Below are 16971 nucleotides of genomic sequence, written 5' to 3' on the forward strand. Positions count from 1 at the left end.
ATTTAATTTAAACCATCTAGGCTGATAGGTTTTTTTTACTTTGTTTTCGTACTATTTTTACTGGTTAGCAAGGTTGTTTATGGACTAACCAAATCAATTGAGTCACGTCAATAAAACTATCATGCGATTTAATTTTAAACTTAAACCAAACAAGAAGTCAGGTTGAAAGGTTTTTTTTCTATCAGTTTTATTCTCAAGGCTTTTTTAATGACTGATTGGATTGTCTTTAAATCAGCCAGAACAACTTTGTCAATTAAATTAACTATTATATAGTTTAATTTTAAATTTAAACTAAATAAAAAGTTAAATAAAGAGATTTCAGAATTTTCCTATCGTGACAAGTTTGATATTCTGAATTTTTTTTATTATTGTAAAAAAATATATATAATCCCTCCAACAACATAGCGGATCCTTTAAACTAGTTCTTGCTGACCCTTGTTTTATATTTGGTGAGTTGACTTCAAAAGTGATAAAATACCTGGCTAGTTTGCCTTTATCAATGATTGCCATAGTTTATACTATCAGAATTAAATTAAAAAGGTTCCGAATTGCATTTTTTAAATATAACGAATGGAATATTATTTTTCTAGAAATTCATAAAAGCATTAACGTCGGGAGATCTCACAGTGAAAAATAATGGATTCAATAGCCATAGTAAGTAGTAATAATTGGATTAATAGTAAACAATACTGATGCATGGAGGGGAGAGGGGGGGGGTCTCCAAAGGGTCTGATTTTAAGTTCTTGTATTTAAAAAGTTGCAAGTTCATCAATTTTGAATGATTTATCCGAGTCCAGTTGTCAATGACCAGAATTTTATGTTTTTTTTCCCCGCCAATCAATTAAATTTGGAAAACAAGGGATAAGATGAATATTTGCCACAGGTAACTAGACAAAAGTTAGTCTTTTATATGGATCAAGAAGGTAATTATCAATACAACTATAACGTAAACTGGGATCCGTTTAACTATTTATATGAATAACTTATTTTTTTTAAAAAAATAAAATAAGAGAGAGGACAGCCCCTTTATGAAATGAAAAAAAGAAGAAGAGAGGCTCAAACTCGTCGGCCGCCTCTAGCCCTGGACTTTTCTATACAGGCACATGGCTTTGTGTGGTGGCTATTTGTTTTAGTTTTTGGTTTTTCTACGGTTTTTTTTTTAATTTTATGAAGTTTTTATTATTTAATATTTAATATTTGATTGATTATAAATTAATTTTTATATTTTTTATTATATAAAAAATAAATTCAATATAATAAGATTCATAATTAAATCGTTGCTGTGTTTAGCATGTTGATTAAAACAAACTTTTTTTTTGATTTTTTTTTAAAATTTACTCAGTTAATAAGATCATGGTAAAATAAGTCACTATACCTAGTTTAATAATGATATACAAAGTTTTTGATGATACAATTTTTTTTTTATATATTCCAGGTAATTTGGATTCAATCCACAGCTAAGCACACGAAAAATAAACCAGTGATAATTAAGGGAGTCTGTCGAAAATGATTCTTAACAGGTAATGTTCTGAAACCGTGTTTTGTAAAAATTTAATTTTTTAATTTTGATATATTTATAAAAAAAATATTTTAAATCATAATTATTATCACATTAAAAAAACCGAGAAAGAAGATACTTGGTAGTTAATTGTTCGTTATCTCAGTGGCATCGTCACAGGATACGACTATTATTCTCTTCGAGAGTTATTGTAACGGACAAGTCATGCCCGCAGCTCCAATTTTGCAAATCTCACAGGGTTGAATTACCAGCTATCTTGTCATTGGTGATGGCCATTTTGCATTTAATGCATTTTTTTAGATTTTCAAATAATTGCTGGTTTCGTGGTTATAAGACTCGATCAAGGCATTGATCTGGCTACCTTGATTGATATGGTTCAGGATTTAAGTTATGGGTCATACGAGTTGTCTCTAATTAATCTATCAATATTATTTTTAAAATACTCGAGTTTTTCATTGACCCCGCTAAGATTAGACTCTAAATTATTAGATTTATTTTTTAAATAATTGACAATAAGTTGTCCATCCTTTTATAAAATAAAAAATAAATAAAAGCCTAAGTATGTGATCCTTTTTTCTAGCGCCATTTGTTTTTTTTTTCAGCTCTCTTATTTACCTGTTAGTTTTTATTGAATTTTATTATTTAGTATTGAATTAATTCTAAATATGTGTTTTTTTATCATATAATAAAATAAAAAATAATAAAATTTATAATTCGAATTATAGATTTAACGTTAACCAGATGAATATATCTTTTTGCTTTTTTTTAATGTTTTATTACATTTATCCAATGACAATGACGCATTGAAACAATTCTCAGAAGAATTGATTTAAAATACCGGTTAATTAAAGAATTAGATCGAGATTTTTGAAGTTATAATGTTGTATTGGGTTTGATGATAATAACAAAATATTTATGATAGTCTAGATATTATTTTCTCAGGTTCCAAAAAACTTATATCTAAATTGCAATGAAAACGCAGGCAATAAACTTAGAGCTTTAAACTAAAAATACAAATGCATTCATCTTGACCGGACATGACATAAAACGGTTCTTCACTCAACATGCAAAGTCAGTTAACCTAACAGCTAATAATTCTTGGCAATTTGTGTACGCACCGAGAGTTTGAAAAATCTTAAATGATTTAGAACACGTGTGATTTTTTTTTAAATCTATTTTTTTATGTTTTAAAAAATAAAATATACTGAACTTGATTTAAGCTACGTAGATCGCAGTGTGCACATACAGAACTCATCGGTTGAAAGCACATGGATGCGAGTCAATAAATTAATATTTTAATAATACTAAATTATTTATTGTAATATTTGATAAATTTAAAGTCAAAGAGTTTGATGCAAATTTGAGTTCAACAATTGAAATTCTTCTGACCTTGTGAAAGCTTTTATGAAAAATGGGTCACGTGTTTGACAAAAGAGCACACAACATTATATAAAAAAAACTATTTAATTAACCCAGAAAAGAATAATCATAAAAAAAAAACAATAATGATTACACCTTTTATATATATATATTTTTTTCCTTGTCTTGAAAATTACTCCCACTTAAAAAATCGAAAAATTATCTCATATGATCAAAACGTTTTCGTCGAAGAAACCCAAGGCCATAGCAAACCAACTGGACTTTCACAGGTCGTTCTTGGAGGGCTATTGGGTCAGAGTCTAATCCAGCCCAACAATGTCGAGTCAACGCACGAAACTTATCTAAAAATAAAGACCATACCAACAACCAATTACAATCGAATATTCGATAGAATTCAGGGTTCGGACCTCATCGATTCTCCGACAACAAACCGCTTAAATTCTAGCAAAATATCACGGTAAATTGTTTCAGATCTCGACTTCAATTCAGGTAAACTAATCAATCATCTCCCTTTGTTTATTTCTCAATTAGCACCGAATTGAGTTGTTTGTGACCAATTTCTATCTCCTTTAACCTAACTGATCTGTCTCCATGCTGTCCTTGTTGTTTTTGTTTATTCTTTTTCCAGAAACAGTCAGCATGAAGTTCTTAGAATATACACCACTGGAACGGTAAAAATCTTTGCTAGTTTTGTTTGTTTTTTCCCCTTAGTTTCCTTTTCATAATCTGTCATTTTGAATTTGATTTTGTGCTTTTTTTTTGGGTCCAGAATGAATGAATTCTTAAGTCATTTAAATCTCGGAGAACGAACAATTAAGGGATATCTCGAACCTTACTCTTGTAAGTCCGAAATTGAAATCTGTGACTAACTGGAATTTGATTTTGAAATCTGTTTTTTTTTTAATATATATATGCGTGTTGTGTTTTCTCAAGGTAAACACACTGGAACGGACAAAAAGCTCTCCCTCAGTTTGGAGAATGAGGTGATTCTGGAATATTTAATTTAATAAAGCATTGCATGCTTCCTTTGTATTTTTTTTTCTTATTTCTTGGTCGAGTGGTCTAATTATATTTCCCCTAAGATTGTTATGCAGTCCCGTAGAAGGTGAAAAATTGCAAAATATTATTTGCGATGGTGGAGTTTTGGTACCTTAGATCTAGATTTTAGTTCTTTCTTTTTGGGTGGTGGTGGTTTCCATAACCGCTTCCACTTTAGATGCTTTAATTATATTTCCCCTAAGATTGTTATGCAGTCCCGTAGAAGGTGCAAAATTGCAAAATATTATTTGTGATGGTGGAGTTTTGGTACCTTAGATCTAAATTTTAGTTCCTTCTTTTTGGGTGGTGGTGGTTTCCATAACTGCTTCCACTTTAGATGCTTGATTATCTTGGGAAGTCTTCAGATACAGACTCATCGTCACCAGCTGAATTTTTATTGAGCAGATCCAGGTGGTGAATCTTATATCTTATCGAGGTAGCTTTGGAAATACTGGTTAGTCCCTTATGTTTGTTTGACTGGTTTTTCTTTATGCTCATTCCAGCCGAAAGACGTTGATTTACCTGGTTCTTACGCTATATCGCATGTATCCGGATTATGATTTCAGGTAACACTGTACCTTTCATTGTATCTCATTGTTTTATGTGTTTGTATTTTTCACAGATGGTCAAAGGGGGATTATGGGTGATGCTACTGTCAGCTTTTCCTGTGACGTGGCAACCCACCATACAATCCTTCTTTAACTACACTGGGAGTGTTGTCAAAAGGTTTGTTTATATAATGTATTTATTTCTCAAAGGAGGATTATGGGTAATGCTACTGTCAGCTTTTCGGGCGACATGGCAACCCGCTATATAATCCTTTCTCAACTACATTGGGAGTGTTGTCAAAAGGTTTGACAGACAGTTCACATACTGTTGCTCTAGTAGGAGCTGAGAGTTCAAGTCTCTCCATTTCCCAAATCTGATGCTGATCATTTGTATGGTTGCCCCGGTTTCTGTTTAATATCAGTTTTGTTTCATAGCCAGATTCTACTTGGACGCATTAGTATTATTCCTTCTGGTTTCCTTAATTTACGATATTCCCCTCCATTGCGGTTTTCAGTGCTGTGAATGCTCACCAGTTCTTCACAGAGGAAAGCTGGGATTCTTTTAAGCAGATTTTTGATAGCTACATGTTTGAAGCATCAAGGGTACTAGCTAACTGCTTCAGATTCTTGGATGGCTATTGTGATATTATGAGTAGCTTTATCGTGCTAAATACTCTGAGCCTTATTTCCTTGATTCAATGATCTGTGCAGGCATGGATTGAGGAAAATGAGGGCAGCTCCTTGCTGGAAACATTATACAAGGCTCTGGATGAGGTGAGCTTACTCAAAAAACCAAAGGCATGTTGTACCAAGAGGCAGTGTTGTGATAATATTGTGGTGCAGGTTGTAAAACTATCAGAGTGTGAAATCTACAGTTATGATCCTGATTCTGACGCAGACCCATCATTAGAGAAAGGAGCCATGTAAGTTTCTGTCACCTTCTAGCCTTCAAATAAAAATTAGTTCTGCTATGGATTCCCTTAAAGGAAGAGTTTTGACATGGATTTTTTTTTTCAACAGTTGGTCTTTCAATTTCTTTTTCTACAACAGAAAACTAAAGAGGGTTGTGAGCTTCCGTTTCTGCTGTTTTAGGTGGGTCGATACGTTTTGCTTTATTTTATGTTGTCTTTTTAAGCTTTTGGACATCAAAGCTAATGGCTTTTTTTTTTTTGCTATTTCTGTTTGTGGCAGTAACTTGGTTGCTGAAGGATTTCTCATGGATGACTCAAGTTATGAGGAGGATGGAGAAATATTTGATGACATGGACATGTAAGCGCAGATAGGGATGGACTGTCTGTTTGATGTTTATATGTGAAGATCCTTGACATCCGTCTGTAGTTGTGTAAAAAACAGTGCCATAGACTCATGGCACTTAAGTGGTAGGATTTGTCTTCCAACTTGTGTATGCATATAGTTGCTGCTCTCTGTACTTGATAAAATGCTACCTGTAAAATAAATGTAACTGAAATCTAATGCTAGGCATGTGAGTAAAACCTTGCTGGAGTATATTCAATTCCTTGTCATATTCCAAGGACTTTGGTAAATATCCTCTACCGAGTATTGGATGGGTGTCCTGGATGTGTATTTTTTCTTTAGAAAAGGAAATTATGCGTGGAGAAATGAACATTTCAGACACCAAGAGTGAGAAACAGGGAAAAAAAATGTGACAGCCATCTACAACCTCATAGCTGTTTGCAATGGGAATTTTGAAGCCTCCGTCAAATATGCCGTGGCATTGTTTGCAACCTGAGCTTCCACTTTCCAGGGATGTGCGTTCTATGAAAGTAGACTAGCTTTGAGCGTAAATAAGAGTCACACAATTTATTTTGTCCATTCATCCCGGGAAGGTGGAGATATTGTCATCTTTTGATTTCACTTTTTACAAAACTATTGGCCTCCCTATGAAGTGGAGTATCACTTCTTACAAAGCTAACGTCGTTCCTTCTTCTGTCTTGGCTACTAAGTGGAGCATCAGTGCTTACAGGTATCTTGCTCTGATCGATCGATCGATCGATCTTGTCTTCGCAATGCACTTTACTCTTTTTCGGCCCAACTAAAATTGCATTGGGATGTACACTTGTTCATCTGGCAGTGCTTATGAGAAGGAACAGCATATGAATAATATATATATTATTTACCTTCAACCTTTTCCACCATCAAATTAACAAGTGTACTGCCATCGCTTTTCTTTTCTTTCTTTTGACAAAAACCTCCATTGCTTTCGTCCCCTTGCATTCCAACCAAACATAAATATATGATTATACATCATCTCATGGTATTTTTATGGCAACTCTATCCTCCGGTAAGAATACCATGTTTGGTTATACGTAACCACTTTTACCAAGAAATTAGGTTTTGCAATTGATTGTATTTTCAGTACTAATAGGAAACACAACTGAGTTTACTTATTGTTAGGGTTTTGTCTTTCTCGAGATTAAATCATATGAATAAGACGAGAGGAGCGTTAAGCCTGGCATCACAGCCAAATGAAAAGAAAAGGGGGCAAGGTGTATAAGGTCTGCGAACCTTAATTTTCAATATTTTTGATGTTGGGATGGTGAGATCATATCTAGTATTTAAAACCAAGCGAATGATATATGTTTCCAGGCACCTGAATAAAGAAAAATTACGGTGTGTTTGAGATTGGGATATAGTATTTTTTTAAATAGTTTTTATATTAAAAAATTAATTTAATATTTTTTTAAATAAAAAACACTTTAAAAAAATAAAAAAAGTAGTGGCAATCTCCCCTACAGCTAATATGCCTTGAAATACAAAGCTTTCACGTGTGTGAACTATTTTTATAAATCATTAGCAATTATATTTTGATCTGAGTTTGCACTACATATACGTGCTTCTAAATCACTCTGAGTTTATGTAAATAAATCCATCAGATTGTAAATACATTTTCTATTGCGAATTAGATTTTCCCTGTATTTATTTTTATTTTATTTTATTTTCATTTTTGTATCCATGCCTGCCACTATAGTTGGATCTGCTTAATACAGTAAAAGCTAATGAATGTCTCACAACATCTCTTAAACAGTATCTAAATGCCACTTTATTTTTTAAACCCAGTTGAGCAAATAATAAATCCAATATTTTAATAAATATTAATGAATTAAATAAGTGCTACATATTTTAATTTTATTAAGTGTTTAGAATAATTGTATCACAAAAAATCAAAGTACAGATTGATCGGCAATATTGAATAATTTTAACAGGTAATCGAAGGATAGCTGTTAGCAGCTTAGCTCAAATGTGCAGAGAATCCATACAACCATGAGTAGACAAAATCTGTCTTAATTCCTTGAATTGCATGATTGAATAGAATCTTAGAAATAATTAATATAAGAACTTCAATGTTTATCGTAATACGTGACAGGCAGACGAGGCAGGGATTCTTGTCAAAGTGCTACGTGGTGGAAAACTAGAATTCGAACATAAAAATATTAAGGCAGGATTCATAAACGTGACACTTGTTCAAAGCAGGCCCCCGCCGGGTCTTCTTGCACTGGCCTCTTTTCTAGCTGTTTAATTTTGAGCACCATGATCGGATCTTCAAATCATCGCACCTAACCACTTTGTTTATGATCATGATTTGTAGTAATTATATATAACCAAACCTTATTCACTGTGCTCCTTCTTTAATGCTGCTCTTTTCAAGTGTATTTATACCGTGTCTTTCTCTTTTACAATCTTTTTCGTAGTTTTTATATACACACACGCACACACACACACACACAAGCAGGGATTTCATAAATTGCTTTCGATACATGCAACAACTTCTTGAAAATTGCTGAGTTATGGCTAAGCACGTAATGGTTAAACTTGTGGGTTTCAAAATATATTTTACTTCAAAGTACTGAATATACTCGCAGAAATTTATCTGTTCTTTTTATGAATATACTCGCAGAAAAAATGCAGATAATCTTATTTTCTTCTGGATAGCTATAGAATGAACAATATAATTGTGTATTTGAGATTGTGTTGTAATGTATTTTTAAAATAGTTTTTTTTTAGGTTTTTTTTTATTTCTGACATTAATATATTAAAATCATCAAAAAAATATTTAAAAAAATTAATTCGATGTTTTTTTAAATCAAAAATATTTTTTAAAAAAACCTAAAAATAAAAGCAAAAGCTCTCCCTTAAAAAGAAATGGTGCATCCCACTCCCCAGTTGACATACGTAATTACTGAAGGAGTTTAAAATTAATGAAAGCAATATGATATACAGGTGGCATAGCATGTATTTTCTATATCATTTTATTCGTAATCTTGATCAGTGGTTAATTCATTGGCATCGAAATTAGTTGAAAAGATGAGATATTATGTTTTAACAAACCCAAGAAAAAAAGAGAGAGAGAGATACCATGATCCTGATCCCTGAAGAATTATAACCTAAGAAAAAAAATGATAAATTAAGACAGAAGGTATAATTTACCAAAGGGCTTCTCTATTATTGCTAGAGTTGCGTACGTGCCCTCTATTTTCTTGGTTCATGCTAAGCATAATTTGGCAGTCATCCCTTTATTTATCATGGATTATTTAGAGAGAATATTTCCACTTCACAAGCCTGCTAGCTTGCCTTCAAATTTGAAACTAGCTAGCAATTAAAAAAATAAAATGAAACTAGAAAAGTTGAGTAGTGGCTTCTTTAGTGACGGGAGACCTAAACCTGTGGAACTAGCTATTAATTTAAAGGCCAAATTGATGGAGGCGTGCCAAGTCATAAACAAGACGGAGACGAAGTGTGTTTCCAACTGAATTATTCAAAGGATATATATGCGGGGTAAGAAATATAGTTAATGCATGGTCCTTGATAAGTAATTTAACACCATCTTTCTTCTCGTGAAAAAAAAAAAAAAAGGTAGGAAGGTATATTAACAAATTATATAAAAATTTCATAAATATTCGTTAATTATTAAGTTCATTTTCTTCAAGTTTGATCCATATAATAAATAAACACAAAATGTAGATGAATACGAACAGTATCTAGTTTGATCAAAGTTTAGAAGGATTTCTAATTGGTTTAAGAGAGAAATAAAGGTTTGGATTTTAGGATAAATTAAGATGATCGTGTCTTACACTTCAATAAAGAAGACTGATCATGTGATTAACACATAAACTAATTAAGGCCCAGGTGATGATTTTCTTTGTTGATCATGTGCTAATCAAGTAATAACATGTATCTGCATACAATTTGCATCTTATGTCGCGAAGATTGTTTGTTTAAATGATATAGTAATTGGATAACAATTAACTATTAATTTTTTTATTCAATTTTACAAATATAGGGTTTTATCTAACGAAATAATAGCACAAAATATTCCATTTGAACAATTGTTTTTATAATTGAGAAAAAAAAGGAGCAAAACGATAAGATAAGCCCTAACATTACTTATTTAATTGCAAATCATTTTCCCGAAATAAAAGTGATAGCTCTATTATAATTGAAAATCTATATACGAGAAACACCACCGATAAATTAATTGGGTAAAAGAGCACAGGTGTTCACATCTCTGCAAGTTGACGAAGCTACATGATTCCCTTACCAGCCGTAAATTCATCAGAGCTCCACATCTTCATATACCAATAGTTTCGAGGAGGAAGTACTTCACCTTGACATGGCTTCCTCTCACCCACCTACCAGTTGCTCGAGTCCTCCCTTTCGCAGGCACAAGGAACTGATCACTTCCAAGCATCCCCGAGTAATTAGATGCCAGAGCTTTCGAGAAGATGGTATATATTTACCTCCTTTTGTCCTTCTAAATTGGGATAGTTTAGACAAAATGAATACCTATCCTCCTAATTAAGAGACCTCTCCCCTATCTGTGTGTTATATATACACACAAGAATGACTATTGTCTCCTTTCTTATCAGTGATGCTAAATACTTTAGCTTTTGTATGAAATCCTCATGCAGTTTTGAAACCGTGGTTGGCAGGAACATCTGCAAATATCGTTGATGCAAATCTGGGCATTCTAAGAGGCAGAATAGCAGAAGTAAAGATGAAGGAGAAGTTGGACGCATGGTGCAGACTAAAAAATGACTGGAATTATCAGTCTGGTTATGATCACAAATACAAGAGAGATGCTATGTTATCCGAGTCTTTAGAAATTATGGGGTTTGCGAGCGGTGCACTTGGGTTCGTCTTTCTTTCCGGCTCTCTTTGCATCTGGCTTGTTTCTCTTCTAGTTCATTTGACTCGATGAAAGGGAGTAAAAAAATCTTGTAAGTATATTTTTATCGACATATATATTGTGGATTCAGCTTTTGTTTAGATCTGTTCAGCTCCATAAGGCAAGACTTTGCTCCACCGAATGTATCTTTTTTTCTATCCTTAGGAGGACAAGAAAGGGGAAAAAAAAGAAACAAATTAAAGAAAAAGCTAGCACCAGATATTTATTATTAGTGATATTCGACGCAAGTTCATAAAAAGAATATAATATGTGACGCAAGAGATGCCCCATCCTTGAATGTATAACAATGTTCTCCTTTTCTAAAATTAGGGCTTAATTTTACACACAGAAGTGCAGCAGACGAACACTTGGAGGCACCTTTTCTATTCATAACAAGGGAAAAAGAACAGTTATCTGGTTGGAAGTGTAGAAATGTAACTGGCCGTAACTATCAACTGACACATCTCACGTTAGGAGGCAGTCAAAATACTCAATCAATGACATCAAGCCACTAAGAGTGTTCATCCAGCGCGGGAAATGAGAAAGATGTTGTCTTTATCCAGAGATTTTCGACAGAGAGTATATTTAGCTCTTACAAAGCCAGAATCTGATTCTACTCGAGACATAAAGTTGAAAGGAGGAGATATAAGGGGTATTTGATGTGAATTGCTCTTCAAATCATTATAAATAGGCATTAAGTCATTTATTTTGCAAAGAGAGAAAAAAGCTCACTAATCTTCTAAGCACTCCAAATTTCTAAAAGTAAGTAACTTCAAATCGATTCTGCAATAAAATCTTCAAATATCCAAATCTTTATAGATAAAGTCAAATCAAACCAGTTAACTTCATATCCATGCAAAGTAAATCTTTAAATCTCCATAAATCAAGCCATGTCTCCTCCTATGGAAGACCGCTTCTTTCTCTTCAGACGATTTACAAATCAGATCAAGTCAAGTCAAGCATCAAGCCTATGGAAGACCGCTTCTTTATCTTCAAGTCCAAATTCTATATCAAATCACTCCAAAGTCGATCTTACCGATAATCTAGAGGACCTAAACCAGATTATTGCACGTGTAAATGTAACATGGTACTGATTTATGAAGTCATTTGGAGCATTTTGAGATGTCCTCTCATGCAATTTCTACTCTTCAAAGTTCCTGTTTTCTTTGCCATTGAGAATCCAGGGATATAAAATATAGTGTACATTAATGCTGGCTTCACTTAATGAATTAGGCCAAGCTCTCCTTTTATCCTCCAATTTCACTTCTCTCCCCTCTATCTCTCCCTCAATTCCCTAAATCCCTTCCCTCGAGGCATCAAGTTACCGACTCTTTTAGCCAATTATTAATCACCCGTTTACTGGACGAGCTTAAGATCAAAGTCTTGCTGGATATGATGAAGGGTCTTGGGTGATCCTGAGGATTGACAGGTTCTTTTTATCTTCGTTTTGAGTTCTGGGTTCAAATCAAAGGGCTGGTGGTCACCTGGGTGTTCCGGCAAAGTTACTGATTAGATAAGGCCAGTTGCTATTCGAGTCGAGAGGATGCGCCATGTTGTGGCCTATCTGCAGCTCCAATAAATTCAGGGATAGGTTTGATATCAATATTTGCTCGCTCCTATTGGCGGAGCGATGAAAGATTATGATGAGAATGTAACAGACTACTTTGATCTACATTATTTATATCCAGTCACTCATAATATTGATATCAACAACCACGTATTAAAATTGATGTAATTTTTATTTTTATTTTTTATTTCCATTTCTTTAAATTACATAAAACATATAAATTTAATGGGATACTTAATTAATAAATGAAGTAGCGGTTGGTGGGTACTCCTGAAGTACCAGAGACATTTCTAAAAAGACAGGTAGACTCTCTCACACCCTTTGACAATTAAAATTGATGTAATTTTATTTTATTTTTATTTTTTATTTCCATTTCTTTAAATTACATATAAAACATATAAATTTAATGGGATACTCAATTAATGAATAAAGTAACGGTTGGGGATACTCCTGAAGTACCAGAGACATTTCTAAAATGATAGGTGGACTATCTCACACTCTTTGATATGAAATAGCTATTTTATACGCGCTTTGCCGCGAGTATAATATTAAAGATAAATATAAATATAAAATTAATAAAATAAAATAAAAAAACAACAACCTTTAAGATTATATTTATTAAAAATATTATTTAAAAATAAATATTTTTTATTTACACAGCTATAAAATTAAAAAAAAAACATTCATGAACTCTGAGTGGTATAACTTAACTGGTCAGGTCTTAGGTTTATTCCCTAAAAATCACTGGTTCGAGCCTAACAAATTTCAAAGTAAGATTAGTTGAGATTCACGCAAGTTATCCCAAATATTCATATTAATTAATAATAATAAAAAAAACACCCATGGCTTATAACATCAAAAACTGAACTTGCGTGCCCCCACACTCCTTGCCATCCAAGCTAGAAGAATTCCAATTCCTTGCAATTAGAATTTTTACTAGCACATAAATTTATTATAATTAGCCTGGCCTTTTACCTAATGAGTAATATATATTATATATTTGATACATTGAGGACAGCGAAATAAACAGCAGTATAAACCAAATATATAATTATGTTCATTAAACAGAAGTATGCAACAAATTTCTCAACCTGATTTTGCATTAATCAGATCAAAATATAACCTATTCTATGTATTTTTTTTATCTACATTAATTTTATTCACATAATATATATTACTCACCAAAATAGAAAAACTAAACTCTCCTTTTTTATCATTAGAATTATATAAATTATATTTTAAAATTCCATTCAAAAACTCAATTTTTTAGATTAAAATTAACTTAAAATTTTATTAATCAAGCGATTATAATTTAAATCACATTATTTTATTTAATAAAAATTAAATATAAAATAATATAAACAAGAACAATTATATAAATATTTTTTGAAGTATCATCTAAACAACGCTTAAGTTTTTGAATTGGAATAGTGATTTTACACCACTCCTCCTCACAAGAGATTATATTCTTTTATAATCATCAAATTAAGCTAATTATCATCCTCTGAGTTGGCTAAAAACTCAGAGAGCAAACACAAAGAGACAGGAATTAGAGTAATCTCTCCAAGCAAACTGAAACAATTAATTTATTTACCCGCCTATAACTCATCTTAAGCGAACAGGTTCTTCTTTTATAGTTTCCAACATAGGCTTCCTTGATCTACAACAAGATAGCCTGTACTTGTATTCTGGCGCTGGAAAGTCCTCAACTCCTTCCAGACTCAATCTTGCTGCTCCATTGTCCCTTCCCTCTAGACTTTCTTGAACATTCTGATCTCCACCGGATTCCGGCAAGACCCTATTGCTATTTCCTCCAGAAATTCTCTTGGCCGCTGAGTTAGCAGCGATGAAGAAGACAGCCATATCAGCGGCAGTAACAATAGAACTAACTCTTTTCATTGGGAACATGAGGTAAACGTTGCCAGATTCCAGCTCCTCATCAGCACTAAGGGCAGAAAACCTCCTGCCAATGTGTAGAGATTGCGAGTTTGCTAAGAAGAAGTTTGGACACTCCAACATGAGCTCTGCTGCTTTCACGGGCTCCCTGAATTGCCTAACCTCCCCTGTTGGGAAGACAACCCTCGCAACCTTGGAGTGCTTCATCAAAGGCGTGGCTAAAGTACAAGAAATGTAGTTGCCCATATTGGGAAAGAGGTGGTCGAGGTTATACGAGATAGAGAACAGAACAGACTTATCCTCTGGTTTTAGAGAGGAGAAGAAAGAAACTGGTTGTGGGTCTGATGAGAAAAGATGTTGGGTGAAATTCTGGGTTTTTTATTCAGGGAATGAGAGAGTCAAAGGCAGGCTAATCACTGTATGGAAAAAAATAAAGTGTGAAAGGGTGATTGTTTTGTATGAGAAAGACGCGTTAGGTTCTGATGGGAGAAAATGTGAGGAAAAAGGATAGAAGATGCTCATGCTTTATCTGCTTGGCTGTTAATTGCGCGTGGGTCCCAGATACAATGAAAAATGCCAGCTGTTAAGGATGTTGTTGCTCCGTCCTAGAAGGTCAGAATCTTGCATCCAAGACAGCAAAAAATCTTTTCCATTGGTGGCTTGCTGCCTTCCTTGTCAACAATGGTGAAGCCGGTCTATTATGGGAACCGGGTTGTCCCTGTCCTGAGCCTTTCCTTTCTCTTTTATAGCTTTGTGTTCACATTATAAGAAATATATTTTTTTTTCCTTTCTGTAGAGTAACTTTCTTCTTTTATGGATTGAATTTCTGTTACTATATTGATTCCGATCCCTGACTTTTGAATAAGTTTAGTTGATTTTCCACTTCCATGATTTTGTGCGAAAATAATTGACACATAAACTGCCCGTGACGTGTGGATGTTACGATTCAAATCTCCGAAGCCTGCGCTATTTAACTATTGTACGTGCTCAATTTAGTTATTTTAATAAGTTTAATTTTTAAAGTATTTTTTATTTATAAATATATTTATATATTTTTTTTACACATCAAAATAATATAAAATAAATAATAAATATTTTTTTTTGAATAAAGTGGATTTAATTTAATTTTGACAGCATCAGGTTTTGAAACTCGTCGGTGCAGTAAACATGCTGACACGGGCACGAAAGGAATGCAAGGCGTACATGCCAGAAATGGTACAGGAATATACGGACACAAGAACACAGGGCACACCCAATGACAAGGGACAATATACATTTTATACACACGAAACTCGAAAGTAACCTATCATCAATAATTAATTAAAAGGAAAGCAAAATTAGACCCACCAAATTAATGTTTCATTCTTTATGGCTTATTACTGAAAATTCGTCACCACCTAACCAGTTTTTCGAACCCCACAATTTATTGTTTGCCCTCAGAAATAACAAAACACGTGGCATGACTGTGGCCTCCTTAGAAGGCCACGCAAGGAAGGTGGTGGCCCGAATCCCTGATAACAATGTCTTCGACTAGTTTTTTCTCGGGCCATTCCATCTTAAGATTTTATTTTTATAATTATTAAAGTAAATACTTTTAGAAATTTTAAAATCAAAATTATAGAGTAAGAATATATATTTATTTAGCCAAGATTTAAATTTTTTATTCATGGAATTTATTTTATCTTAATGAAAAAATAGTTTTTTTAATTATCACCACGGTTATTTGAGTAAATATTTAATGCAGTTAAAATAAATAATTATAAAAATTTAAATAGTTTAAATTCAATGGAAACAATGTTCTTTTAGTAAAAAATCCCTCTCGTTATACATTTAATTTTTTGTAGGAATATGTATTTTTTTTATTAAATGCATGATATTTCGGCTATTCTTATGTGATTGTATGAAAAGCAAAAGAATAATTTATTAAAAAAATATATCAAGTATCTACAATAAAAAATAAAACAGATATTTTATTCTCATTTAATATTCATGAGTAATTTTTTAAAAAAATCTGCACATTAATTCATATATAATCATTCATAAAATAACCATTAAATAAAAAAAAGAATCAAACAATTAAATAAAAAAAGGTGAAAGGTCTTAAAACAAAGTTTTTAAACTCGCGCAAATGATATGCCGTCTACTTGAGCTATTATTATATAGAAAAAAACAGATAAGATGACAAGTCATCCACGTGAGTAGCCAACATGTCATTCATTGTGAAAAATTCCAACCATTTTTTATGATCGAAAAATCAATCATTTTCACCTAAAAAAATTGTAAGAACTTAAAAAAAAAATTAAACCTCAAAACACTATTTAATCAGCCTAAAAACTTAATATAAAAACAATTAAATTTTTTTCGAAGCCCTAATAAACTTTTTCCATCATGGTTAAGTAACAAAATCATATCCATTTAACCTTTTTATTCAAAACAAGCTCATTAACATTAATATTGTTTTTTTTAATCGAATGTAACCTTTCTCTTTCCTCTCTCTTTCTTGACAAGTTTTTCTCTTATTCTTCAACATATAAGAACTCAAATGTAATAAAAATAAAATGTAGGATTAAAATATAAATATCTAAAATTACAGGGATCGAATGAATATAAAACTATCAAATCAAGGGACCATGTTGTAATTTGTAGCTCCATGTTTGAATAATGAATCGCAAATAAGTGCACATCCTAAATCTTTTAGTTTCTTTGTTAATAATAATATTAGAAAACTTTTTTCAAAAGATATGATTTGTTGTCACTTAATGATGTATCGTTGTATTTTAAAATATCCATTTGCTCAAAAAACCCATGACCGAAAGGGCAAAAACAGCTGGTAACCCAA

The 16971-nt window shown here is 32.5% G+C and overlaps 3 protein-coding genes across 5 annotated transcripts; 2 read left to right on the forward strand and 1 right to left on the reverse strand.

Annotated features, from left to right (window-relative positions):
* Nucleotides 1–3221: 3221 nt before the first annotated feature.
* LOC7459798 (uncharacterized) lies at nucleotides 3222–6029 on the forward strand. Of its 2 annotated transcripts, none has more exons than XM_002314785.4 (11): nucleotides 3222–3388; nucleotides 3528–3570; nucleotides 3669–3739; nucleotides 3833–3882; nucleotides 4275–4348; nucleotides 4441–4503; nucleotides 5001–5088; nucleotides 5197–5259; nucleotides 5329–5408; nucleotides 5506–5577; nucleotides 5677–6029. In XM_002314785.4, the coding sequence occupies exons 2-11, from the start codon at nucleotides 3539–3541 to the stop codon at nucleotides 5756–5758; spliced, it is 675 nt and encodes a 224-aa protein (XP_002314821.1). In that variant the 5' UTR covers nucleotides 3222–3388; nucleotides 3528–3538; the 3' UTR covers nucleotides 5759–6029. The 2 variants fall into 2 exon arrangements, with proteins under 2 accessions (XP_002314821.1, XP_024465336.1); XM_024609568.2 differs by having other exon boundaries at nucleotides 3249–3388; nucleotides 3534–3570.
* Nucleotides 6030–9930: 3901 nt separating this feature from the next.
* Nucleotides 9931–10905, forward strand: LOC7475545 (uncharacterized). Of its 2 annotated transcripts, none has more exons than XM_052456881.1 (2): nucleotides 9931–10229; nucleotides 10413–10905. In XM_052456881.1, the coding sequence occupies exons 1-2, from the start codon at nucleotides 10115–10117 to the stop codon at nucleotides 10700–10702; spliced, it is 405 nt and encodes a 134-aa protein (XP_052312841.1). In that variant the 5' UTR covers nucleotides 9931–10114; the 3' UTR covers nucleotides 10703–10905. The 2 variants fall into 2 exon arrangements, with proteins under 2 accessions (XP_052312841.1, XP_052312842.1); XM_052456882.1 differs by having other exon boundaries at nucleotides 9934–10229; nucleotides 10434–10905.
* Nucleotides 10906–13594: 2689 nt separating this feature from the next.
* On the reverse strand, nucleotides 13595–14628 carry LOC7475546 (uncharacterized). The gene has a single exon (XM_002315863.4). It carries the CDS (start codon nucleotides 14376–14378, stop codon nucleotides 13842–13844), a length of 537 nt encoding a protein of 178 aa, XP_002315899.1. The 5' UTR covers nucleotides 14379–14628; the 3' UTR covers nucleotides 13595–13841.
* Nucleotides 14629–16971: the final 2343 nt, after the last annotated feature.

The sequence above is a fragment of the Populus trichocarpa genome, chromosome 10 (genome assembly GCF_000002775.5).
Source record: "Populus trichocarpa isolate Nisqually-1 chromosome 10, P.trichocarpa_v4.1, whole genome shotgun sequence".
NCBI lineage: Eukaryota > Viridiplantae > Streptophyta > Magnoliopsida > Malpighiales > Salicaceae > Populus > Populus trichocarpa.